The sequence below is a fragment of the Nelumbo nucifera genome, chromosome 2 (assembly GCF_055504915.1).
Source record: "Nelumbo nucifera cultivar China Antique chromosome 2, China Antique-T2T, whole genome shotgun sequence".
In the NCBI taxonomy this organism is placed as follows: Eukaryota; Viridiplantae; Streptophyta; class Magnoliopsida; order Proteales; family Nelumbonaceae; genus Nelumbo; species Nelumbo nucifera.
In genome coordinates, this window is record NC_142650.1 from 32,401,135 (window position 1) to 32,428,514 (window position 27,380).

Genomic DNA, 27,380 nt, shown 5'->3' on the forward strand with positions numbered 1-27,380 from the left:
GATTGTGGCAGCTGGTTGAAGTGGATGAGTGGGGAATGGATTTTGGAGTCTACCCAGAATTATTTTCCTGACCCTCTTCTGACTTGTCCCCATTTTAACCCTGCCATTGCCTTCAACAATTGATTATGTCATCTTCTGTAAATGTGGAAGGATATCTGCTACTGTAAGTTTGTATGGCTTTATTTGTCTCACTAAGAATTTCGATCATGTTGGTTTGGTAGAAGGTTCAATTCCTTCCATTGATCTTCTGGTTTTGTCGAAAAGACAGAGCTAATGGCCATTTACAGAGCCTTAATAAAGGGTAAAGACCTGCATTGGAATCGTCTGCTCATCTGTTCGGACTCCCAATGTGTGGTCCAGGCTCTGCAATCTTCTCATCTCATGCTCCCTTGGCAATCGATGTATCTACACCACAAGACAATGTTACCGTCTCATTTTTGAAAGACCTTGATGATGTTGGTGGTATCCTAAGAGCGCGTGTCAAATTTAAACACGAGGCCCAAATTTCTTCAACAATCTAAGTAAAGGTAATGTTCTACCACAACTAAAATTATTAATAATCAAGATAAGAGAAGAGTAATATGATGAGAGAGAAACATGTTTTTATGTAGCTGGAGTGTTCCCTCGTTAATTTGAATTCTATTTACGAATTAATTTGTTCTAATGGATAGAAAGAAACGACAATTCCTCTTTTGGGATGAGTCCTTGCTTTTTCAGACATTTTATCAACCAATTATTGCTCTAATGGACCAAGTTTAAAATAATATAAATCAAAACAGAGTTTATTTTATAAGAAAACAACAATACATAATAAGGGTATTGATAGTGCGTACTCGTAGTCCATATAGAACAAATATTGCATTGATGTGTAATTATTCTCATAGGACTACAAATAGTCCAATGCTCCATAGGCCATTGGGTCCAACCTTTTTGTTATGTAAATAATGGTGTGAATATTCAATTTCATGCCAAGCAATGTGGCCTAGTAGTAGGCCTGACCGACTTCCTCCTGTATCAAACTCTTTTATGGCTTTATAATAGAGACCTTTAGTCTATCAAAAAATAAATAAAAAAATATAAAAACTACAAATTGTCTTTTTTTTTTTTCCATTTCTTTCTTTTCCTGGTTCCTATGCGACTAGCTTTCATTGGAAAGATTATTCATATCACTTTAATTCTTACCATTAACTATTAATCTGTCAAATAAATTTCTTCACGTTCAATTCATTTGTACCACTCAGTCCGATTCCGAGAATTCGACACTTGTGGTACATATTGAATAGTAGTTAATATCCAGGACAAAATAATAGAGATCATCCCTTTATATTTTGTCTTCTTCTTTGGACCTCAGACAGAGACTTGAGCATTGAGTACTTTCTCATTCAAGATATCTCTAGAAAAACTTTCGGATACAAGAACGATAATGGGTTACTGGTCCACATTTTCTTAGTTACTGGATACAATTTAAATGTCTGTTGTTAATTAATATGTGGTTCAAATAGAAATGGGTTGTGGGGATTAAATCTGTTCTACTCGGATAGTATTTAAAGGACAATTGGCTGCTGAGAATTAACAGCAAGCAGACTGTAAGCGGGTGAGGAAAGGTGAGATACGGGGCTTGAATTCTCCTTCTTCCCATGGATGAACTTTCAGCTCATCAACCTCTTCTTTCGACTGGAGCTTTAGAAACTGATAATGTCAAGAAGAAACCTTTCTTGCTACTTCTGATCAAAAGGACTCTCAAAGTTCTATTGTGGGTTGTTTTCCTTGCTTGGGTTACCATTATGTTTCTCTATCCGGCTGAATTCATGCAGAAACTCCAACGGAAATGGATTCTGGCCACAGAAGGAACAGTTTTTGGCATCTCAGGTTAGCTGTTAAATTTTTATCTCCTGTACTCAGTCTAATTTCTATCGACAGTCGTGAATCAACTTTCTGCATCTCATTGCCAAACGCAGGGAGTATATTTCTGATGTTCAGTGGCCCAATTCTCATCATTGCAATTCTGTCCTTCGCATATATAATTGTCTCTGCTGGCGAAGAGGATTACAGAGAGTATGTTCCTTTAATTCTTATTCTGACTGCTACTATCACTTCATGTATCCTTAGTCAGAATTCTAAATTTATTAGACGATTCTGATTCGTTCTGCTGTATCTGCAGGAAGAAGGGGTCTAAAAAATTTCCAAGGTTTCGCTTGTCGACATTTCCTGTGTTGGTGGAAGGGCCATTTGGGGTTGTTTCTGCGGCTGAATTGATAGGAATACTCCTCTTTACTGCATATGTTATATGGGCTCTTTGTGCTTATACTTTTCAGGATCTGAACTTGTTATCTAAGTTCGAGATTCCTTCTAAAGAGAAGAGGTATGGTACAGGATGTGAATTTATGTTCTAATTGCTTTAATTTCTTAAAATCTTCTACTATTCAGCTTCTGGTCAGGTCTCTAATTCTTTAGCATCTCCTGCATCTGCTTTCCATGATCGTTCTAATAGCTTTAGTACATTAAATGTAGATTTAGCAGCCTTTGAATGTTATTTACAGGATACGAAAATTCCTGGGTAGGTACTTCTATTCTCTTCTCTTTTTCTTCGGCTATGTTTGGTTTGGTAGAAAATAAGGGACAAATAAAAAGTTGAGGGAAAGTAAAGAAATTTCTTCAACATTCTGTTTCTAATTTTCTAGCAAACTACACACGATCTTATTGATAGGTTTGCTTCAATCTGATTATGGGATCAATTTCTTTGCTGCATCTATTTCACGCTTACTCTTTAAAAGATTTACAGATAAATATGGCACCTTTTTTATTATTTTCGTACAGGTCTATTTTTCATCCTTGACAAACTCTTATATCTTATAAATCCAACCAATAAATAATTCCAACATGGAGCCATGGTTTTCAAAACCAAACCGGACTGGATGGTCGGATTGGAAAAACCGGGAACCGATCCTTTTTCCCCAAAGCCGGATTTTTGCCAAAAAAACTTTGATTTGGTCAAGAAACCACTGATCCGAACAGTTTACAACCAATTGTAAGATAGGAATCTTAGGACAATCCTTCTACACTTTACAACCAATTGGGTCACCATGCTCTAAAAATTCCAACTCAAGTTTTTCCACAAGAGCTTTAGCACATAACATGAAAATGCACGGCGAAAGAGGATCACCATGTTTGATCCCTTTAGAGGGGTTAAATTCCTTAGATTGTATACCATTTATGAAAATTTGGTAAGAGACAAATTTAATGCATTCCATAACCCACCCAATCCATTTCTTATGAAAACCAAATTTCATAAGGACTTTCTCAAGGAAATACCATTCTAACCTATCATAGGCTTTCTCCATGTCAATCTTGCAGGCCAATATGCTAGAGCTCCCTTTTTTCCTTTTATGGTATAGATTATCTCAATGGCTATAAGAATGTTATCATTTATTTGCCTATTAGAAACAAAGGCACTCTATAATGTTATCATTCATAGTTTCAAGGTTTTTATATTTTTGGAATGAGAACAATAAAAATTTAGTTTAGAATTGAGCACAATTTCCCAAAGTGAGCACAGTACCATTAATAATATTCCTGATATTTTTATAGAATAAAGCATTTAATCCATAGGCCTAGGAGCTTTGATGTCTTTTATTGATTAAAGAGCACCAAAGATTTATTCATCTATGGCATCCTTATTTATAAACATGCTCAATTCAATAGAAATGCAACAATAAATACCACTAATAAAATCATCAATCCCACTAGTTCCTTTAGTTTGAAATCTTTGTTAAAATTTACGTTGGATAGGTTAGAAATCAAATTTAACATGGCTGAACCAGATTTGGTGGCTGAGTGAATTATAAAAAAAAAAAAATCCTAACCCAACCTGGGAACCAATTTCTTGGTAATTTGAAATCTAAATTTTTATATTGATTTTGCACTAAATTGGACCAGATTTGAAACCCAAATTAAATTCTGATAGTACTTGATATGAAATCCACAAAAACAACTCCCAGAGTGGTAGTTCACACCCTATATCAGACTTAGATCGGCTTTCTATCAAAGATGACACAATAATGCCTCTGAAATCAATTCAGCAAAACCAAACTCCAAACTCCTTGGATCGATACAACTATGTGTGAACCTTGATATGACTAATATTTTTTTCTAAGAACTCAGACAAGGACTGAATAGAATCAGTCGTTACAGTGGTTGGTTTAGTGAAGGGTTTTGGAGTGCAAAGGGAAAAGAGAGAGTGCAAGAGAGTGGGAAGAATTGAAAGGTTTGCCCCTTTGTCTCGTCCCTTACATAGAACACACTCTCCTAATCATTTTAGGAGTTTATCCAAATTATATTTGGACCAAGACTTATCCATGTTTAGATAAGCCTTATCTTCTTTAAAAGAAATGGGTTCTTCATATCCATATTTATGCCCATATTCGATCCATGTCACATGACAAAAACTTAAATTAATCGTATTAATAATAGGCCTAAGGTCCATTTCCTTCAATGGTTCACATCCAAGGCATTGCATGGTCACTTTAAGCCTGAATATTGTGTGGCATATGACCCACAAAGGTTACACATAAGTCCATAAGGGTTCGGCCTCACCCCTGGAAAGGGGTAGGCTGAATTCATTGCCTAAGGGCAGTGAACCCCTAACCCTATTGGCTTGAGCTTAGTTTAGATCCAATATTTAAATATAAATAATCCTTGGTTTCAATCACCCTATGAAGACCCAAGGATAATAGACTTACGCAAGATGAAGCCCATCAAATAATCAACCCTATAATGGTCTCTCGCACGTAATCTCTTGGCCCATTAACATTATTCACAAGGAATGACCTCTTCCTTGATTGCAAAATGCAGTGTCATACTCTTGGCTCAGATGGATCTTGGGATTAAATCTTTTGCAAACATTTTTCATAAAATAATAATATAATATATAAATACATTTTTTGCAAATTAGATTCCAAATATCATTGAAGTCCTATTATTGACAGTTTAGGTTTCCTCCAAAGAAAGTGTAAACCTTGATATTTATTTTGTCTAACAAAGGTGATGATCCTATTACTATAATCGCCCACTCAGGTAAGTTCCCAAAATGCTTCAAAATGTCCAGTTATTTGACCCTTAATAGATCTCATTGGTTGGCACATAAAAAACAGTTCAGTCTAAGACCTAGTGTAGTATCATAATTAAATTTAAGGTTAAATGCAACTTTTTAATTTTGTCCATCTGTTTCCAAAGTCTAGGGCATAACTAGAAATTAGTCCATGTTTAGTGTTTTTTCTAACACCCATTGGCTGTGCTTGGAGTCAAACCCTAGCAACTGAGATAAATTGCTCCACTAATTCGGCAACACATTAGTGTCAACCCTGTTATGATAAACTTCCCAAGTTTATCCAATGGCCGATAATATTTTAAACTAACACAAGTCTCATAAGTGTCAAATTTAAGGAATAGTTCATAGAAATACACCAATTGAAAGTAAAACAACAATGTACTTATATTAATCATACCGAAATGACTATGTACATAAATTTGATTGAAGTTAAGGGCATATACCATTAATAGCTCCTACTTGCACTTAGGTCCAATCAGACATAAGCCTAAATTCCATATTGTCCACATGTTTCTTAAACACTTACTATGTCAGTGGTTGAGTCAATGGGTTTACCTCTTTTTTGTTGATGCTACCTTCTAAATCTAAATATTATCAACAATTTCTTATAGAATGTGTTATTCCCTTTCAATGAGCTTTAACTTCATGTGGAATCTCGACTCTTTGGTTTGAGTAATGGTTTGGTTTGAGCTTTAATTATTGTCACACAATAGTGGAATGGGAGATGTGTTGGATGGTACTACGCCTATTTATTGGATGAGTTTTTTCATCCAAACCACTTCCTTGGTAGCCTCACTTCCGATAATGTACTTAGCATCGACTTTGGAGTTTACTAAGGACCCTTGTTTGCTACTTCTCCAATTGACAACATAAGATCCCAATATAAAGATATATCCAAATGTCGTCGATCATTTGCAACAAACCACCATCAAAGACAAGACGATAGTCTTTAGTTTTTTTTAGGTATTTTAGTATGTTTTTCACAGTTGTCTAGTGCTCTTATCCTAGATTGGATTGATATCTACTTACTACATTAACTTCCTAAGCTATGTTAGGTCAAGTTTACAAATAGCGTACATGATGCTCCCTATTTTCTCAAGGGAACCATTATCATATCCTCTATTTTCTCAAGAGTCTTTGGTGACATTCCCTTAGAAAGAGCGACTCCATGTTCAAAATGAATGAATCTTGTATGTTGAATCTCTTGACTATCTTGTCAACGTAAGTAGATTGGAACAATGCAATTGATTGCTTTAAGATCTTTCATGGAGAATTGTTATGAAAATCATACTTATTATTATTAACAATCCTGCATCATTTCCAATGAGTAGAATGTTATTTACATATAGTACATAGAATGCAATATTGTTTCCCACAGTCTTTTTTATATATAAATATAGGGTTTATTTGGATTCTGTTAAAAATCAAATTGTTTGACCGTTGAGTCAAACTGAATGTTCTAGCTTCTTGAAGCTTGCTTTAATTAATATATGGATCTATTGAGCTTGCACACCATGTGCTCTTGACCTTTGACAACAAAGCCTTTTAGTTGCTGCATTACGAGTTGATCTTTGTAGGTCTCAACCTTTTTATCAGGCCCTTCTTCTTCTTATAAATCCACTTATAACCAATTCCTTTTACTATAGGGGCAAATTTACAAGAGTCCAGACTTCATTGGTGTTCATTGAGTCCATATCGACTTTCATGACATCTATTCACTTCAAGAAGTCTATGTCTAACAAAGTTTCAATATAATTTAGGGGATCTTCCTCAATGTCCATGGTTTCCATTAACTTTCTTGATCATAAATGGAATGAAGAGGTCTAAACACCCGAGTAGACTTCTATCCCTGATCATAATCGAAAGGAACTTGTGGGTTATCTTTTACTACCCTAAGCCCTCTTCATCAAGAATAATCTCTTGATGATGATTTCTAAAGATGTAGTCCACTTTTAAGAAGTGGGCATTTCGAACAACAAATACTCTTTGTTTACTTAGGTTGTCAAAGAAATAACCAATGAAGTCCTTATGGTAGCCTATAAATAGGCAATGACTGGTTTTGGATTCCAATTTGTCAGTACTTGTCCTTTTGAGTTGTGTTTTAGATTTTAATTGGTCTCGATGACTTGTGTTTCAAAATTATCTTCTTTATTCTTGAGGGATTCTAGATATTGAAAATAGTTCTTCTAGTATCTGGTCTACTTGTAGAAGTAACGCTCATTTGACAACTTGTCTCTCTTTTTGCTTCTTTGGTTCGCCATCCTTCTTCTTAGGTCCTTTCTTACCCTTACGTTTTATTTTTTATTATTTTTTATAGGTTTGCCTCCTTCAACACTTATCATTTTTAATTAGTTCCTCAACTTGTTGCAACATATTGTCAAGCTCTTGCAAGTTATCTTTTAAGTTGTTTATATTGTAGTTGAGGACAAAGTGATTGAAGGATGTGTGGGTAAGGAGTTCAGGATGACATTAGTCTTTGTTTTATCATCTAATTTGAATCCAAGAGACTCTAGTTCAGTTATTAACCCTATCATTTTCATGACATGGTCAAAACTAGTTGGTTCTCAAACATCCTTGTGGTCATTAACAATTCGGGACCTTTTGTCATGCAGAACGATTCTACTCTTCATACATGGTCTTTAAACTATCCAAAATTTCCTTACAAAATGTTATTTTATCAAATTGTCTCTAGATTGAGTTGTCCAATAAGATAATGATGTAACAATGGGTAAGAGAGTTCTTTTCCTCTCATTCCTAATATTCCTTTCTTTTAGCCTTAGAAGATCTTTCACTAGGATGTTTTGGTGTCTTCTAGTGGGTAAATTTATTTAATTTTTTGAATGTGAGTACTAGGTTAAGGTTGTGTATCCAGTTCATGTAATGGGATCATTTGAGTTTATTGTCATCTGGTATCTTAGCAAATGGTTTGTGTGCCATTTTTGATAAATTGCATGAATAATTAATAGTCCACGACCTAATTATTGTTTTACGTTGGATACCCTAGAATGAACTTTTATCTACATTTTATTTCATTTGTTCATCTTTGAGGTTTCCCTCTATCTTAGGAATGGAAACATTATTTGTCTCTCTAGAAATGTGGGGAATCACATAGATGCATGAGATCAATTGTTTCAACTGCTTAACCCCATCACTTTCTATAAAGGATCATGAATCTATTCATGTTTCATGAGATTCTCCTTTGGCTTCTTTGAGTATCCAAGGTCCATGGCATAACTGAAAATTGGTTCAGGTCCAGTGTTTCTTCCAAACACCCGCTAACTATGCTTAGGGTTTAAACTTAGTAGTTAATGTTTTAAAAATTGACCCAGAACTGGAATTGTTCTAGCCACCGGTTTTTAGGTCAATGGTTCAATCATCCGGGTCAATGGGTTGACAGTTCGACCATCTGGGTCAATGGGTCATTGATCAATCAACAATTTTTTACGTGTTCCCAGGTTTAGGGTAAAACAGAACTGGTTCCCTGGACAGTTCCCAGGCCTAAGGGTCCTACCAATAAGGTCATTAATAGTTCAAAAACATTGTTAGCAGCTAAGACAAACTACTCCACCAATTCGATATCACATCAATGTTAGCCTTGTCTAAATAAACTCCCAAAGTCTATCCAATGGCTAAGACATTCCAAATTAACATAAGTCTCATAAGTGTTTAGTTTAAGGAGTAATTTATAGAAACACACCAATTATGATCATGAAAAAATAATGTACTTATATTACTCATAAATGCCTGTGTACATCAATCTAATTAGAGCTAAGGGCATAGCCTATTTAACAAATACACCATTTTATTTTAATTCCATTAATTAGTTTTGAACAAGATTCTCATTTAGCTATTTAAAAATTTTTTAAATCCCAAAACTACCATTTTCTTATTTATTTTTAATGATTTACGATTTGATTGACTTTATAAATATAATAGTGAAGTCCTTATTTTAAGATGAGGAGAGACATCCATTTTAGTGAAATGAAACCATAATTTAAAGATATTTGTTTTTCTATGTCAAGGAAATAATTTGTGTTATTTGAGTTAGTTTTATTTGGATAAAATAGGGGTATTTTTGGGTAAATTATGGTTTAATATAAAATGGTGAGGAAAAGAAAATAATAAATCTTTAGGTGGGTATTTTGGTAATATAATGCATTGTCATATAACTTAACGGCTAGAGGGTATTTGTCACCAAGTGAAAGTTTAAGGGATCTTTGTTGCAAATGAAAGTTTAACAGGGCAATTCTGACTAGAAAATGTTTATAAATTTGTATTATTTATTTCTCCAAAAAGAAAGAAAACAAATAGATCCCATTTGATTTCCTATATACCTTTAGGTAAAGCTTTTAATGCCTTATAAGTTCTAGATAATGTGGTAATCAAGATTGAGTGTTTAGCATAAAAAGAAATAGAAGTCACATTTAAGTGGTGTTTTTTTTTTTGGATTTTGAGAGGGGTGAAAGTAGGTCAATGGGATTTTGGTTCCTATTGACTAAGAACCCCATGTTCTTTTTTAGATTAATGTGGGGACTAGGGAAAGTTTATTTTCCTAGGTATCACTTACTGGGTAAGTGGTACCCACCTTCTAGGTGGGTAAATAACTTTCCCACTTGGGGGGTGGGGGAGTTTTCAACACTTGAAAGGGACAAAAATTCCATTTTTAATAATGAATTTTTATGGTTAAAATGGTCATTTCCTTTTTTACTTGGGAAATAAAAGAACATGGATAAATACACTTACCAAAAAGTGAATGGGGCCTTAATTTAAAACAACTAACATCAAATTAATGGTTTCAATCATCAAGGTGATAGCATATTCCATTTAGTACTTATGAAAAATGGAATTTAGTCTTAGTGAGAAGTGTAATAATTTTTACATCACTACCAATAAACAATTGGAACGAGATAATATATGCCATCTTTTATTGTGCTATACTTATTTGTTGCTAGGAATTATAATTACTATTATTGTTTCTATCATCATTATTATTATTTTTTGTTGTTATTGTTATTCTTACTATTTCTAATGTACATTATTTTAAATGATCACTATTTTATCCATAGAGTAAAATGAGTTGCATGTATATGAAATTTAGCTCTTATCATTTGAGGAGTATATTTTATAGCTTGTTCCTTTCCTCTACTATTTAATTTATTTATGTTCTTTTATTAATACTTTGAATACTTCTCTTTTATAGCTATTTTATGTTAGAACTATCTGGACTACGGTTGGGAACTATTGGATTATTTTGCATGGTATTTTTATTTCTACCCATATCAAGAGGGTCAATTCTTCTTCGTCTTGTTGATATTCCTTTTGAGCAAGCTACTAGATATCATGTATGGTTGGGACATCTTACAATGGTTCTCTTTACCCTACATGGACTATTCTATATGGTCGCATGGGCATTGCAAGGCAAGCTTTTAAGAGAAGTAAGTTCTTATGGTGGATTTTCACATGTCTAATGTCTATCTACTTATTCATAGGATTATTTTAAATATTAAGAACTAATTTATTTAGTTGCTAATTGTATTTGTAATGAACACATTTATTGAAATCTTTTGTTGTTTGTAGGGGTATTTAGTTAATTTATTAATCAAAAGTTTCATTGATGTTCATTACTATAAAGTATATTGATATGGTCAATTGGCCTAGTAATTTTTCCATTTCATTTTATTCTTTCTTTTCATTACCAACTTTCTTTCTCTTTTTTTCATCTTTTTACTCTTCTTTGCTTTTTATCATTAGCAAATAATTCAAGAATCTCTATTTAAACGTATAATTTGATATTAAAGCAATAACTTTACTTGTAAACGGTTATAATAGGCATACTCAGCTATTAGCATAATTATAATAAACTCCTTAGAGAGTTGTATAGTTGGTTATTATCATTGATAAAGAAAGCTCCAAATCCTAGTTTAAGATATTTTATGAGTTCCAGATATGTTGAATATCCTTTTTTATTATGACATTTTCATGAATTGTCTTTTTGGAAAAGTTGAGAAAAATCTAATTTTTAGTTTGTGGAGTTTTAGGTTTAAGAAACAAATTTTCTATTAAGTTGGCTAATTTAGTTCAAGTTGTATGACATTTTAAGAATAATTGGAAGTGGTATCGTTATTTATATATAGCGTGTTGGACAGTTTTGTATGCCCTTAGCTTCAATCAGAATGATGTACTTTATGAGTTTATTGTAAATGAATAAAAGTGCATATTTGATTCATGTTCCCTTGGTATGTTTCTGTGTAATACCCTTAAATTGGACACTTAATGAGACTCGTGTTAGTTTAGAATGTTCACAGCTAGTGGGTCGGTCTGGGGAGACCTATCCTGATAAGGCTGACACTGTTGTACCACCAAGTCGGTTGGGGTGGCCTGTCTCAGCTGCCAGGGTGAGACCCTAGGCACATACAATGTAGGATTAATTGAATCTTTGAACTGGACCAGATTTCTAGTATTGCCCTGGACCTTGGAGATTGATGGGCAAAACTAGAAAGTTACACCAGACCCCTAGACTCGATTATGATACTGCACTAGGTGTCAGATTGGACTGTCTTTGATGTACTAATTAGTGAGATCCTTAGCAGGGGTCAAAACCTGGGTATGTTGGGACAGTCTGAGAATTCATCTGAGTGGGTGATCATAGTGACAGGATCAGCCCCTTTGTTGGACAAAGGTAATGATCGGGGATGCACTCTCACTGATGGAAACCAAGACTGCCGGCAGCCAATTTCAATCGTTGAGATTTGTTTTACAAAGTATATTTTATATAAGATATAAAAGTATATATATTATGGTTTTTAAAATGTTTGCAAAAGGTTTTAATTCCCGGGATCCATATAAGTAGAGAGTGCAACACTGTTCCTTGCAGTCGAGGGAGATGTCCTTTCTTGTCGGGCAGTGTATGATCATTATGGGCTGAGAGGTTAAGTGTAAGACCATTGAGGATAATGCCTGATGGGCTAATCTTGCATCTGCCCACAGTCCCTGGGTGATACAAGGTGGCTTGGCCCAGGGACCACTTAGGGTAAGTGTTGGGCCCATAGAGCCCATTTGATGGGTTTCAGGGGGTATACTGTCCATAACAGTGTATTCGGCCAAGCCTTGTAACAAAGGCTGGGCCGAACCCATGTGGCTGATGTGTAGATCAATGCTTGGGTCCTACGCCATACAAGGAAGCCCAACTGAGCCGCAGTTAGGAAGGTTAAGTGAGCACATAAGCTTAATGGGCATAAAGCCCATTTCAAACTGGGCTATTTAATTATTTAAATATGGGGCGAATTCTGAAATGGATTAGCAGATAGGATAGGGTCTTAACCCTATCCACTCATAGAGTCCAGATCTGAATGTGATTCAGATCTAGAAACCTCCTAATGAGATTAGGAGAAGGCTAATCTAATTTGCAGATAAGATAAGGCTTTATCCTTGTCAGCTAAAGGGATGTCTGATCCAAATTAGATTTGGATCAGCAAGTCCTAATTGGATTAGGAGCTGATCCTTTAGGGTTACAAGAGAAGAAAGGGGCGGCAGCCTTTTGCAGAGATTATTCACATCCTCTTGGTGCTGAAAACACAGAAGAAATAATTAAGCAACCCTACAGAATTCTTTCTTGCCGCCTCCTTGTTCTTACCACCTAGTTTGCCAGTTCGATCTCCAGTTGTGGGAGAAGTCAAGATTCGATCTTGACATCAGTTCTTTGAGAAAGAATTGATAGGAAGCTGTGCTCACGTGCCATCCTGTTGTTTCTTGCGAAGGACAGAATTCTTGGAGAAGAATAATGCTGATTTTGCTCCATCCTGCACTGCGCCATCTTCAGTGGGAGCAGTCTTTGGATCATTCCTTAGGCGTGAACACCTTCGTTGGGAGATATTGTTTCTCCGTATCAAGTATAATCTTCTCCTACTACTTTTGGTTCAGATCTGGTTCAGTTTAGAGTTCAAGATTGATCCTTGAAAATATGATTTTCTAAACAGGGAATGCGATTCCTAATTGAAAGGGAGAGAAAAATTTTTGAAATTCGCTCTTTTATTCCGCAAGATTTGGGCGTCCATACGATGAATCTCTCATCCCTTCATAGCGTTGATGTTTATGTAATGTTTTCTCTATATTTATTATACAACTTTTCAAGTACAAACTTTGGACAAATGGGATTGGGTTTTATTCTATTCTTATTCGAAAGTCTTGGTCGAACTAAATAATTTATTTATGTTTTTTTAATAATTTCTATGTTTTTTGAAAAACAATCCCTATCTTTCCTTTATGAGACATATTTATGAAGTATTTGTTTACACCTACTTAATGCCACAATTGTTAATTATGTACACAGATGAATAAAAGGGGCCAAGTAAAAAAGTTCAACCTCAAGACCCTATATGTATGGATTATATAACAAAAAAAAGACTTTATATGCATGGGATATTTTGTATCAATAAGAAATATGATACACATAAGCTAAGTATAACATTAAATGATTATGATGTGGAAACACATTCTACATATTCTTGGCCACCTAGAAACCCTATGAGGAGAAAAAAAAAGAGCCTTTTAATCACTTGAGGGTAAATGTTCTTATGGAAGCACTATAGGACTAGACAACATAAAAGGATGCACCAAACATGACTTTCATTCACCTTGTTCATTTAGAGGAAGGATGGAACCTTATAGATACTCTTTTGTTGATCACGCTTTTATGATTAAAGTATAATTTAAGACAACATAAGCATGTCATTTAAAATAGATAATCATAAGGATGGAACCTTATTGTTAGTCTTTTGCTTATCACAATTCAAATGACATTGATAGTTGTGACAAGCACAAGGTCAAATTTTTTTGTTCAATCCTTTTCCAAAACTAGGGATCAAGAACCAAAGAATAAGATATTAGCAAAATTACATAAGAGAAAACTATCTTTGCTCCTCATGATTGACTTTGGGATTTGAACCAGATAAAATTAAATCCAAAACCAAGAGAAGGTTGAAACTTTACTTGATATAAGAGTCCTCACAAGTGCAAGAATGACTGGTGTTCACACCTAAGAATCTGGTCTACTCTCTCTAGCAATCTAATCAACTAAAGATGACACAACCTTTGGTATTGGAAAAGAAAATCCTTTGAAATTGCAACAGTGTTTGCATGACCAAAACACCTCTTTTAATGGTTGATTTCTACTATAGAAATCCCCAAAAATCCCATTTGAAATTTGGTTCAAAGTGGAGAACAATGGAGGAAAAAATAGAAATACAAATCTTGACCTAGAAGAAGAGCTAGGGTTTAGGGTTGAATAGTGTGCTTTACAAGGCCTAAACGTGTGTAGGGTATTTTCAGCCACTAGAGGTCTTTTTAAAGACTTGTATTAAGTCCCAAATATACCATAGAAAAGTCCTAATCGAATTGGGCTTTGGTTAGTTCCAAATAGAATACTAATCCAGCCTAAGTTTGATTAATCAAAACTAGTTAAGTTTCTAGTCGAACTAGAAGTCTTGCAATTTTGTTCTAAGCACTTCAATAGGTGTTTAGTTTCTCAAAGGACAAGAAAGAAGAAATAATACATTCTTGTATAGCATGGGACCTACATGCCAATTGGAACGAACCATTATTGATCCCTCTCACTCACTTTAAGTGAGTTGGGCCTACTAGACTGAATTCACCCTAATTAAAGTGTGAATTGTCTATCATGTTATGGGCTTGAACATTTCAAACCATTAGCATCTAATACTTAATTATTAGTATCAAATACTAATTACTTGGGCCTTAGCCTCCCTATGAGCCCAAGTCCAAAGGTCCTAACCCATTATATGTCCATTAGGGTTTTGGAGCTAATAAGACACTTGTTTTATGATCTCTCAACCATTAATACCTAACAATGGGATTTGGGAAAGGGCTAATTCCCTTAACACACAGCTAATGTCACGGCCTTTCATTAGTGAACCTTGGGAAAGAATTATTATGCAAACACCTTTCTCAAAATAAACTATTTATGAATACATACATACATACAAACATATGACTTTGTAAAAAACAATTTCATACAACCTTTGAAACCTACTACCAACAATTTTAACTTTCCACTCAAGAGGGCATGTTCGTAGATATTCTCGGTGTCCAACAAAGTGGTTAATCATATCATAATGATCACTTGCCCAGACACCCAACTTAATTGCTCCAATATATCTAAATGTTGATCCTTCAAGGATCTCACTAATTGGCATATCAAAAGCAAATTAGTTGGATATCCAGCTGAGTATCATTATCAAGTGAGGGATCACAAGCAACAATTTAGCTATTCCACCTATCAAAAAGTAGTGTAGGAATAATCTAAAGCTTGGTTTGATTCAATGTTTCAAGTAAATATCCATTACCACACTTTGGGTCACAACCCTGGCAAATGAAACAATCTACTCCATCACTTAGGTAGTGTGTGAATGTCAGCATTCTCTGTATTAGACTACCCAAGTTTATCCACTAATTAAGAATATTTAAAATGCATATTTAATATGGTGTTTCAAACATATTCCTATAATTTAGTTCAAGGGTTAATTACTAAAAAAGACAACACAATATATGAAATAACTATATTTTTATTCATAATAAATATCAATTACAAACAATATTAGACCCAAAGGCATACATTGTCCACTTGCACTTGATTCCATTTAGGTACAAGTTGTAGAACCATATTTTCCACATGTTCCTCAAATAATTATTGTTGTAGTGTTTTAGGTAATGGCTACATTTTCCTTTAACACTACCTTTTAAATCGCAACATCCCCACACTTCATGATCTTGGGAATGATGTGGTACTTATGCTCGATATATTTTGACTTTAAGTGTGCTCTAGGCTCTTTAGATGAAGCAATTACTTTATTTTGTCATACAATGGGGGGGAATAAAAGATGTATTATTAAGAACTAATCCTATCTATAGAATGAACCTTTTCATCCATATGGTCTCTTTGGCAGCCTTGCTCATGGAAATGTATTTGGCTTTGGTCGTAAAATCTCCCATTGACACTTGGTTGCTATTTTTCCAACATACAACCATTGAACCTAATAGGAAGATAAATCCAAATGATGACTTTCTATCATCTGGATTTGTTGAGAAATCGGCATTTGTATACCTCAAAACTTGTAATGCTTTACTCTTAAAGATAAGGTAATGATCCTTAATTCCTTGAAGGTATTTGAGTATATATTTTCATAGTATTTCAATGTCCCTTTCCAAAATTAAACTAGTATCTATTCACTTCATTTACAGCTTGTGCTATGTCAAGGTGAGTGCACAATATTGCATAGATGGAGCTCCCCACTATAGAGCCATGAGGTAACTTCTTCGTGTTCTCTACTTCCTCAGGTCTGATTGGTGACATGTCCTCGGAGAAAGTGACTTCATACCTAAAAGGTGCTAGACCCTTCTTAGGAGGCTTATCCTAGGTCTTTTATAAACAGCTTTTTTAATATCCACACCTTAACTTCAATTAACATTCACATATCATTTCCAATGAAAAGAACGGCATCTACATAAAGTATGAGAGAAATTGTCTTTCTCCTACTTCATGTACACATAGGATTCATCTTGGTTTTGATGAAAATTATACACTTTTAGTGGTGAATGAAACCTAATATTCCAACTTGCAGTTTTCTTTAACCCATATATGGATTTATTAAGCTTACACACTATTTCTTCCTAACCCTTAGCAACAAGGCCCTCCAATTATTGCATGAAGGTTTCTTTTGTATGATCTTCTTTCAAGAGTTCAATTTTAACATCCATTTGTCATATCTCATAGTCATAGTGTTTGGAAATGGCTAGTAAAATTCTAATGGATTTTAGCATGGCTATGAGTAAGAATGTTTTCTTATAGTTGATTCCTTATTTATAAGTGTAACCATAACCACAAGTTGAGCCTTATATGTTTCAACATTTCCATCAGGACCCCTCTTCATCTTGAAGATCTATTTGCAATTCATTGCGTTAACCCCTTAGAGTGGATCTATAAGAGTCCAGACTCCATTGGTTTTTATCAAGTCCATCTTAGCTATCATGGAATCTACCCACTTCTAGGGTTTTATGTTTAACAAAGATTTTGAATAAGTCAAAGGATTCTTCTCACTATCATTGAATTCCATCAAGAACTACATTTGATCATAGTTGTATCTAATAGGAGGTCAGAACACTTAGATAGATCTTCTTAACCATGGTGTAGAATCAATGATACATGTAGATGTTTGGGTCCCTCCCACTACATTAATGGTTTCCTCTTGAATATTTATTTCCTAATGAGGGTGGTCACTAAGAATGCAATCATTCTCCATGGAGTATGCATTTTTGCTAACAAATAGTCACTTCGTTGTTCAAGATTCTAGTTTGTCAACATTTATCTTTTCTTATTGCTAATAAAGACCTAAGTTTTCATGTGTAGGACATTTTGTTTCTAATGCATGACCTCAAACCACGTCTAATAGTGTCTAGTTCCATCTTTTGGATACATCATTTAGTTATGGGGTGGCTGAAGTAGTCAACTGTGAAATTATTTTGTTTTCCCTGAGGTGGTCCTTGAAGTTATATAGAGATACCTCATCAATTTAATCGAAGGGATTTGATCTCCCTAACTAGTTCCTTCTCAACTTCTTATCTAAATTCCTTAAACTTTTAAAGGATTCAGATTTGTGTTGCATCAAGTATAAGTACCCATACCGAGAAAAATCATTGGTAAATGTGATAAAGTAAACATATCCACTTTGCACCCTTGTGTTCGTGAAACCACATACATCTATGAATGATCTAACGTACCTGTGAATCTTTGGGATTTTTTGGTAAATGGCCTCTTAATCATTTTGCCTTGTAATCATAGTTTACAATATGGTAGTTTTACTAAGTTTAGAAAATCCAGATGACCATTCTTAACCAATCTTGAAATTTAGTCTTTATTTATGTGGCTAAGTTTAAAATGCCACAAGCAACTAGGGTTAATGATTTCATATGTTCTTTCCATGGTAACGATGGCTGTAATTTGTTCAGTTACATTAGATTCTAAGGAAAGATGTAGTATATAGAGATCATTTTCTATTTATCCAATAACAATAATTTTATTATTCAACTTAATAGTAATCTTATTACCAAAAAGACAAGAATATCCATCACTACTAAGTTCAGAAACAAAAATCAAAATTCTTCTTAATTATGGAATGGAAAGACAATCTTTTAAAACTAAAGTTCTTCCCTAAAAACTAATTTTATTGTCCTATGGATGTAGTTGCAACATTTGTTGATGTCCCCATATAAAGTACCACCTCTCTATTACCCAACCTTTTACTTTCTTTATATCCATACACTGTGTTACACACATGAGTGGATGCACCTGAGTTGATACACTAAGAAAAAACAGAAGTGACCAACAAATAAGCCTTTATGACATGAGCTTTGATATTTCAATTGGTTTTTTCATAATGGATTCTAGGTACTATGGGTATATTCTCATCCAATATCCCGTTTGTTTATAGAAGTGACACTCGTTGGACAATTTGTCTCTCTTCTACTTTTTGTTGGGGTGCCCCTATTTCTTCTGAGGTTTCTTTTTCCCTTTCCTCTATTTCTTACCAATCTTTTTGTCTACTACTACAAGCTTGGCTATAGGCTTGTCCTTCTTAATCAGTCCCTTAGCTCTAACATGTTGTTGAGTTCTTAAAAGGCGACTTTCATCTTGTTGGTATTGTTGTTCAATACAAACTGATTAAATGAAGGGGAAAGAGAAATATGAATTGCATCAATTTTGGTCTCACTATCCAATGCAGCACCAAGAGACTCCAATTCAATTTTGCACCCAATCTTCTTCATGGTATGGTCATGCATTAGCATGCTTTCAGTCATCTTTATCATCATCAACTATTTAAGGAGTTTTTTCATGGAAGAACAACTCTGTTGCTCAAAGTATGGAGGTTCTCATTTTGTTCTGAAGTATGAAGGTTCTCGTTTTGTTCTGAAGAGATGTATTGATAGGTGCGATGATGTAACATTTTGCAAGAGAATTTCTATATATTTTACCAGTTTTGGTAATGCTTTTTCTTTTATGCACAGTAGCATCCTCTCTAGGATCTTCAGGAGTTTCCTTAGTTATAAGGAATTATTGCATGACTTATTTTTTTATTTCAATAGAGGAGTTATATTTTTCTTTATCACGCTGGTTAAACATAATTAGTATATATTTTGAGCTTATGAGCAACACTTTGGTCTATAGTAGGATTATCCTTTTATGTATTTATCTCCTTGGTTGAATTTAATTTTTAGGTTGCAAGTTTTACCTAAAATAAATCAAAGTTATATTTGTTAATTTACATTTGAAATATTTCGTTATGTTAATTTTAAAAACTTTGTTAATTAGAATCGAATATGGAGAAACAATAAAAATATACACCATAATGTTTACTACACCATAAATAGGTTTCAAAATATTTGTGTTACAAATAGTTTAATGTTTAAGCATATGTATCGTTTTTTTTGTGCAGATATTTCAATGGAAGGACATTGGTGTTGCTATTTTTCCTGGGGTTATCAGCCTTGTATCTGGGTTGTTCCTATGGGTGACCACATTAAATCCACTAAGAAGGAAATATTTTGAATTGTTCTTCTATACCCATCAATTGTATATTGTTTTTGTTGTCTTCTTGGCTTTGCATGTTGGAGATTTTATTTTTTGCATAGTTGCTGGAGGGATATTCTTGTTCTTGCTTGATCGCTTTTTAAGATTCTGGCAATCACGAAAGTCGGTTGACATAATTTCAGCTACATGCTTTCCATGTGGAACTGTGGAGTTAGTCCTTTCAAAACCTAAAAGTAATATAAATCATTCTTATAATACAAGCATTTTAAACCTTGGATAGTAGACTATTGTTATTAATGTATTATACATGCTCTAAGTTGTGCTTCAATATTACAGATATGAGATACAATGCTCTAAGTTTTATTTTTCTTCAAATGCGGGAATTATCTTGGCTTCAATGGCATCCTTTTAGTGTTTCTTCTAGTCCGCTAGATGGTAAATATCATCTTTCGATTCTCATAAAGGTTCTTGGGGAGTGGACAAGGAACCTAAGAGATAATATCTTGAATATTCCTGAGGGACATCAAGAAGAATTTCCCTTTCAAGCTCATTCTAAGACAATGGCTTTTGTTGAGGGCCCTTATGGGCATGAATCAGCATATCATTTGATGTATGTCTTCTTTTCTTTATATTTTATTCAACTAAATCAATTAAAGTACAAGCTATTCTTTATAGGCATAGAAATTTCTTTTGATGGATAACCTTTCTACTTAAAGACCTTTATCAAATTATTATGACTAAGGCCCCTGTGGTTATGAATTAGTATATCATTTTGGGTAATTCCTAATGTTTTAATTTAGAAATGCTATAGACCAATTCTCTTTAAATTATATAGATTGATTACTCTTTCAATTTCATTGTAAGGCATTCCTATTTTAATTCTTTAGGCCATATTCCTACATCTCACCTTATTGAAGTTTTTCTAAATCATAATAATTGGTTTGAAGTCAGAATATTTTAATTTAACAATGTCATAATAGGTAAGGAGTAGTATGTTAAAATTTTCCTTATGAATAATCGAAGCAATTAGAAGATGATGCCTATTTACATTCCTAACTACATGATCACATAAAATACTTTTAGATTTCATAGACTCCTTCACTTAATAACCCATTAGAAGACATATCCTTATTAAAAAATACATGAGCTTGTGATAATGGAATCAACTTGTAACAAAATCAAATTTTAGTGAAGCATAAGTTTTTTATATTATTTTTGACTAAATTGAAAGCCACTTAAATTAAATGAACAACAATAATTTGATTTTTCTAAAATACTATTATATTTTTAATATTTGATCTTTTTTTGAATTTTGATCATGCCATACTATTTTCTTTTGTTACATTTCTAATATAAATATCATAAAATGACTCAGCTATATTTCTTTTTCTTAGGTATGAAAACCTTATTTTAGTTGCAGGAGGCATTGGCATTTCACCATTTCTAGCAATTTTGAGGGATATTCTCCATCGTATCAAGGATCAAAATTCTTGTTTGACAAAAAGAATTGTAATTGTTTGGGCTGTTAAAAAGTCAAAGGAACTTTCACTTCTTTCTTCTATTGATGTGGAGTCAATATGTCCATCTTTCTCTAATAAGTTACAACTAGATTTTCAAACTTACATCACACAAGAGTTGGAGCCCACATTGGTATGCATAGTTGTAAAATTTCTTTAAATGCTAATTTCAATTCATTATAAAACAAAAACAATATAAACATGTTATCTTTTTCTCTTATTTGCAGGAAGAGGGTAAACTTTTACAGATCACAAAATCTCATCTCTTCCCAATGTCTAATGCGAGTAGCATTTCTGGTTTGGTTGGAACAGGAAACAACATATGGTTTGGAATCTATATTATCATATCTATAATTGGCTTTGCTCTATTGCTTGGTTTGATGGATCTATTTTATATAAAGCCTTTCAGCATAACATGTTGGTGGTTCAAAGGGCTTCTATTCGTGGTTTGTATGATTACTAGTGTTTTTGTCTTTGGAGGCCTTGTCGTCATCTCATGGCATATATGGGAAAGAAGTTCAAGCAATGAGAAATGTGTGGTTGATAAAGCAAATGGTGATGCAGAAAAGTATAATAATCCAATGGTACACTCTGATGCATGTGAAAGAAATCATTTTAGTTTAGGAAAAACTCAATATGGTCAGAGACCAAACTTCAAAGGTAAAGCTCTAATACATCTTACTTTATATGCAAGGAAATCATGATTTTTTTGACATCATATAGATACTGCTAAAATATAAGACTATGATGGAATTATAATATGATACTCTAGTTTGTAGGTGTTAAGATGATATGTTGATATAGCTAATTCTTACCTTTTGTGTTTACAAAATATGTAAATCAAAGATTTTAAACATTTGTAACTAATTGAAAAGAATAGAGTAGAGAAAACAAAACTAAGAGGGGTATAGGTCAAGTGGTAATGTTAAAAGTTATGATGAACCCGATGAAAATGTTTAACATTAATTTTATATAAGAAAATGATACAATTGTTGTTATATTTTTACCATCACTATTGGAAATATGAATTTTAAATTTGTTATTAGTATGAGAAGAACGTTAGGTTCAGTTTGGTAGGAGTACAAATACAAATATGTACTGTGCAAGTACACATAAAATAATACAAAATACAAGGTTTTGCACTCTACAAATTTGTAATTGTACTCCTTCCAAATTGAGTCTTTATTTTAGTTTAATGGCTACATATAAAGTAAAGCAACCATATTATGAAATAAGAGTAAAAGAGTATACCCACTAAAATCACAAAATAGTTATGTTTATGTTTACAAAAGTATGAAAATTATTATAAAGACCTTACAACTAGTTGATGCTACAAATTAGAGGCATGGCTACTTTGATTTTCTTATTTTTTCACACCTTTTTTTATGCCTATTCATACTTGAGTACTTTAGATACTAAACTAACCTCTTATATTCAACTAAATCTGCAATTCCATCAATATTATAAATAGAACTTTAATTCTTATTAATGTAACTTATTAATTAGTAAATTTTGTCCATTTTAAGTAAATGGATAGTTTCAACCTCACTTCATGATCATCAGTTTTCTTTTCTCCACTAGAATCATGTCTAAAACCTCTGAGTCACCATGAATTTAATATTTAAGTGTTGACCCAATATCTTAAATTGGTAGACAAATTTGTGGGGTGGTGCTTTCTTAAGAAGAAATAAAGAATATACCTACTATTTGCAACACTATTGTCTTCATAAGAAACGTGTGCATACAAAAGTAATAGAGTGCATCATAATTTCTTCCTCGAGGCACCACCCAACATCTAATTTAGAATCTTCACACCCATTGATAATAGAAGGCCTTAAGACTTCAAGTCCTTGGATTGATTCCCATTGATCCCTTAATCTTTTTTTTTTTTAATTATAACACTTTTTCATAATAGGATGACTAGCGGGGATTTTTTAAGATAAAGTTAAATAATATAAACACACAAAAGTATACAATTGTTTTATATTTTAATTTTTTAAATAATTTATAATTATTTATATTTTATATATTACTTTTAATAAGTTATTTTACACTACAAAAATAACAATAATTAATTTTAGCTAGGGTTATTCAACAAACTAATGAAAATGGCCAACCTGACCAGGTCAGCTTTCTAGTATTTCCAATCAAATTTGGTTCAACAATTTCCCAAATCGATCAAGTTGGAGTAATTTCACTTAAGCCATTTGTAAACCAACCAAAAACGGATGATCCGATCATAGATATATATTAATACTTTATTTTTAAATATAATTTATGATATAATTTTTATATCATAAATTTATTTTTTAATAATGTCAATATAATTTTTTAAACTCTATTTTAATTTTTAAGTTTAAATCTTTTGAATTGACCAACTAAACCCGAAATTAACCCAAATTGACCATTAGTGAGTTGGTTCTCATAAATGGTAAGTCGGTTTCGGGTGACCAACTCCCCAACTTGACCAGGTCAATTTGGTTGGGCAAACAACCTACAACTGAACCGAATCAACTCATGAACACTCTTAATTATAACTAAATTAATAGTCTAATCTCTAATAAATAAAAATAGTTAAATTTCCAATAATTATTGAAAAGTTATAGCAAAAAATACATAATTTTTTAAAATATATTGATAATGGAAATACAATAAATAATAAAAATATATTAAATTGGTTAATAAATAGTGTAATCTCAAATAATAGTTTAATATCCAATAATTGTATAAATATTTTTATTAAATAACAATGCATAAGTAGATTTGTCTGTAATTATTGATATATTTATCACAAAAACAATAAATAATTACTGAAAATACAACAGTATTAATTTTATTATATATAAATATATAAGGAAGATAGATTAAGATTTTAATTATTAATGAATATTATTTTTTGACAGTTATTTTCTAGAATTATTAATTGATATAAGTTGAATTAGTTATTTACAATATTATTAGTTATTTCAATAAAATAATTATTTAAAGTTCAAATATTAATTATTTATTGAATTTAATAATCCATAAAATTATAATTTATACTATTAAACATATTTACGTTATTAATTTTATAAAATATTATATTATTAATATGAATATTATGTTATAATTATTTTTCTACTTTTAAAAAAACTTTTAAATTTATTACATAATTTCATTATTTTAACTATTTAAAATCTATTTATGTTAGATATTTCGTTATTTAAAATATTTTGTTATTTGAATTTTATTTATTTTAAAGTTACTTCATAATTTTAAATATTTTGTTATATAATTATTTAGCCATTTTGAACATTTTTTGTTTAAGATATTTAGTTATTGAAATATTTAAGTAGTATTTCATTTTTTTAATTTTAAATTTTTATTATTTGAATATCATTTAAATTGAATAATCCAGAAAATCATAAAATAAAAATTTATATTGTTAGTACATAATTCCACGATGAATTTTATAAAAATACGAAATTATTAATAATGTGAATATTATTAGATCTATTATAATTATTTTTTTGTGTTTTTATAAATATTTTAAAGTTATTATCTAATATTGTTAGAGTATTTAAATAATTCTTAAATTTTTTAATTCAAAATTTCTTTAAATAGATATAGATAAATATTGGGGGTGAGGATAAATAAGAATTAGAGATAATTTAAATAGATGTAGTCTCATATATAATACTAATATGAACTAAGGGGGATTCAATGGAATAACCTAATGACACATGAAATTAATGTTCTTTTCTCCATAACAAAATATGTACAATGCATCAGTTAAATCTAAGGGCATACACTTTGCCTAACACCGACTACTTGATGCACTTAAGTTTTTGGTTATTAAGGATAATCACATACCACTTTTCATTACTTCACTATTGGCTAAAGCTAGTACGACACCAACATCGGCTATCATAGGTAATTGACCATTGTCTTGTAGACAGTCCGTTATAGGATATGAACAAACTTCCAAAACTTTAACTATTGGCAGATAGAGTTAGGAAATCAACTCTTAGTCTTCCATACATATAAAATTTACATTTTAGCTTAGATAAAGTTTAGAAAAAACCTTATTTCCACCTAAAACTAATTTAACCATTGGTTTCTAAGGTTTTGGTAAAGTCAAGGCCAGTGACAACTAAGCCTAGTTTTGAGCATATTGCAAATGATTACATCAAATGCTAATATATAAAACATATAAAAATTACTAAAGCTTAATGCTTTACTCTTCTTTATATTGTCATGTAACTTATTATTCTTGTTTTCTTATTCTGGAGAGAATTCATCCCATCAATTGGCTCATTTATTCTTTTGTATCTCAGACTAATTTTTACTTCATAAGTATTATTGGGTTCAATTTAAGAATCTTCTTATTGTAACTACACACTTATCTTTTAATATTATTAGTACTCTCAATGTGTTTGTTATCATGAAAACACATAGGGTGAACAACCACACCCTATAGAGATTACACTATAAATATCCCCTTAAGGTGAATAAAATAAAGAACTTGAAAATTATTAATTTAAGAATTCATTTCATAATTAAATTAAATATGTCATTATAATAATAATTGCCTTCAACCTACATATAAATGTGTATATTATTTCTTAGAAATTTCATTTTTTTCATGTGTAAATATGTAGTTTAATGAATAATGTAACATTTAATAGAAAAACACTAGTTATGTAACATTATTAATGTTGATTATTGAGTTGATATATAAATTGCTTATGGATATTGTGGCACAACCAATATTGCATTTTACACTCATTATAAAATTAAAAGTTGTACTACTGATATCTCAATGATCTTAATGACATTTATATTTGTTCCAATTGTAGATATATGAAAGCCATAAGGTTAAATTTTGTAAAGTTATTAAACTAAGCATCTCTTAATTATTTAGTTTGATAGTGTTATAATAACCAATAATGAAGTATATTTATGACTTAGTCCAACATCCTAGGCATTTACTTCTATTAATATATTAATTCATAAAGGCAATATATCTATATACTTCTTTTCCGCTAAATCTTGATATGGGCTTTTGACTTCGAAACATTTAAGTATTGGTGTGTTTACCAAATTACATTCTTTATTCAATTTTCCCAATGTATTAGACCTTATATACATCCAATCATACAGGTGGCATTATTTTTACAATTCCGTGGTTGTTTATCTTCTATTTTATATTATATATGCCTCCTAATTCTTTTAATTTCACATATGTCCCTTAATTATTATATTATATTTAATACTTCTTAATATATATATATATATATTTAAGATTATGATTTTGTAACATTACATAGCTTCTTTTTTTTTATCTAAAGCCATAATAAGTTACATCTAACATCCACTTTAGATAGCCCCTTAAAATATTTTGGGTTCTTATCTTGTTTTATATCATTTCATATTCAATTATTTTGTTACCTTTATGGATAATTGTTGATAAATGACAATATTATATCTAATGAAATATGTATATATTTATATTTCATTTTGAAATCACTTTTATAGAAAGAAAAACTCATTTCCATTCCACACAAAGAAACACGTTAATCACATGCTTTATGGGTGCATATAATTTTAGTAATTGAACTCCTCCTTACCCACTTTCTTACCCTAAAAAGAAAAGAGGGGAAAAGTTAATTAGATTATTATATTAAACATTGTGCATGTCAATACTTAGAGAACAACACTCTAGGTATTTTTTTTTATATTTACATAATCCTCCATGTACAATTATTTTTACACTAAAAGACCTTTCTTATTTGATGTTCAGAAATTTTTGGATCCATTTCAAAATGTTGGGGTCATGTTGATGTGGGTGTCATTGTCTGTGGGCCTCCAAATCTTCTATCAAGCGTTGCCAAAGAGTGTAGATCACAAAACATTAGAGGAGAATGGAATCGGCCGTTCTTCCATTTCCACACCCACAGTTTCGACTTATAGATGATGTCAATGGTTATTGGCATTTTGGAGAATATGGACATACAAACCTGAGAATCATCACTGTGTATATATATGCATAGTCGTAAGACATAAAATTAAATCTGTATACCCCTTAACTATTAACTTATCACATACCTCAATTTATGTATGATATTTTCCATAGGTTTTTGTAATATATTAACAGCATGTGCATCATGTTTTAAAA

The 27,380-nt window shown here is 32.0% G+C and overlaps 1 protein-coding gene across 1 annotated transcript; it reads left to right on the forward strand.

Moving 5' to 3' along the window:
- The first annotated feature begins 1,501 nt into the window (after positions 1–1,501).
- On the forward strand, positions 1,502–27,380 carry LOC104603300 (ferric reduction oxidase 7, chloroplastic-like). The gene is made up of 9 exons (XM_010267298.3): positions 1,502–1,869; positions 1,959–2,055; positions 2,162–2,362; positions 10,308–10,542; positions 19,612–19,939; positions 20,043–20,316; positions 21,101–21,356; positions 21,451–21,883; positions 27,006–27,380. The coding sequence occupies exons 1-9, from the start codon at positions 1,638–1,640 to the stop codon at positions 27,173–27,175; spliced, it is 2,226 nt and encodes a 741-aa protein (XP_010265600.1). The 5' UTR covers positions 1,502–1,637; the 3' UTR covers positions 27,176–27,380.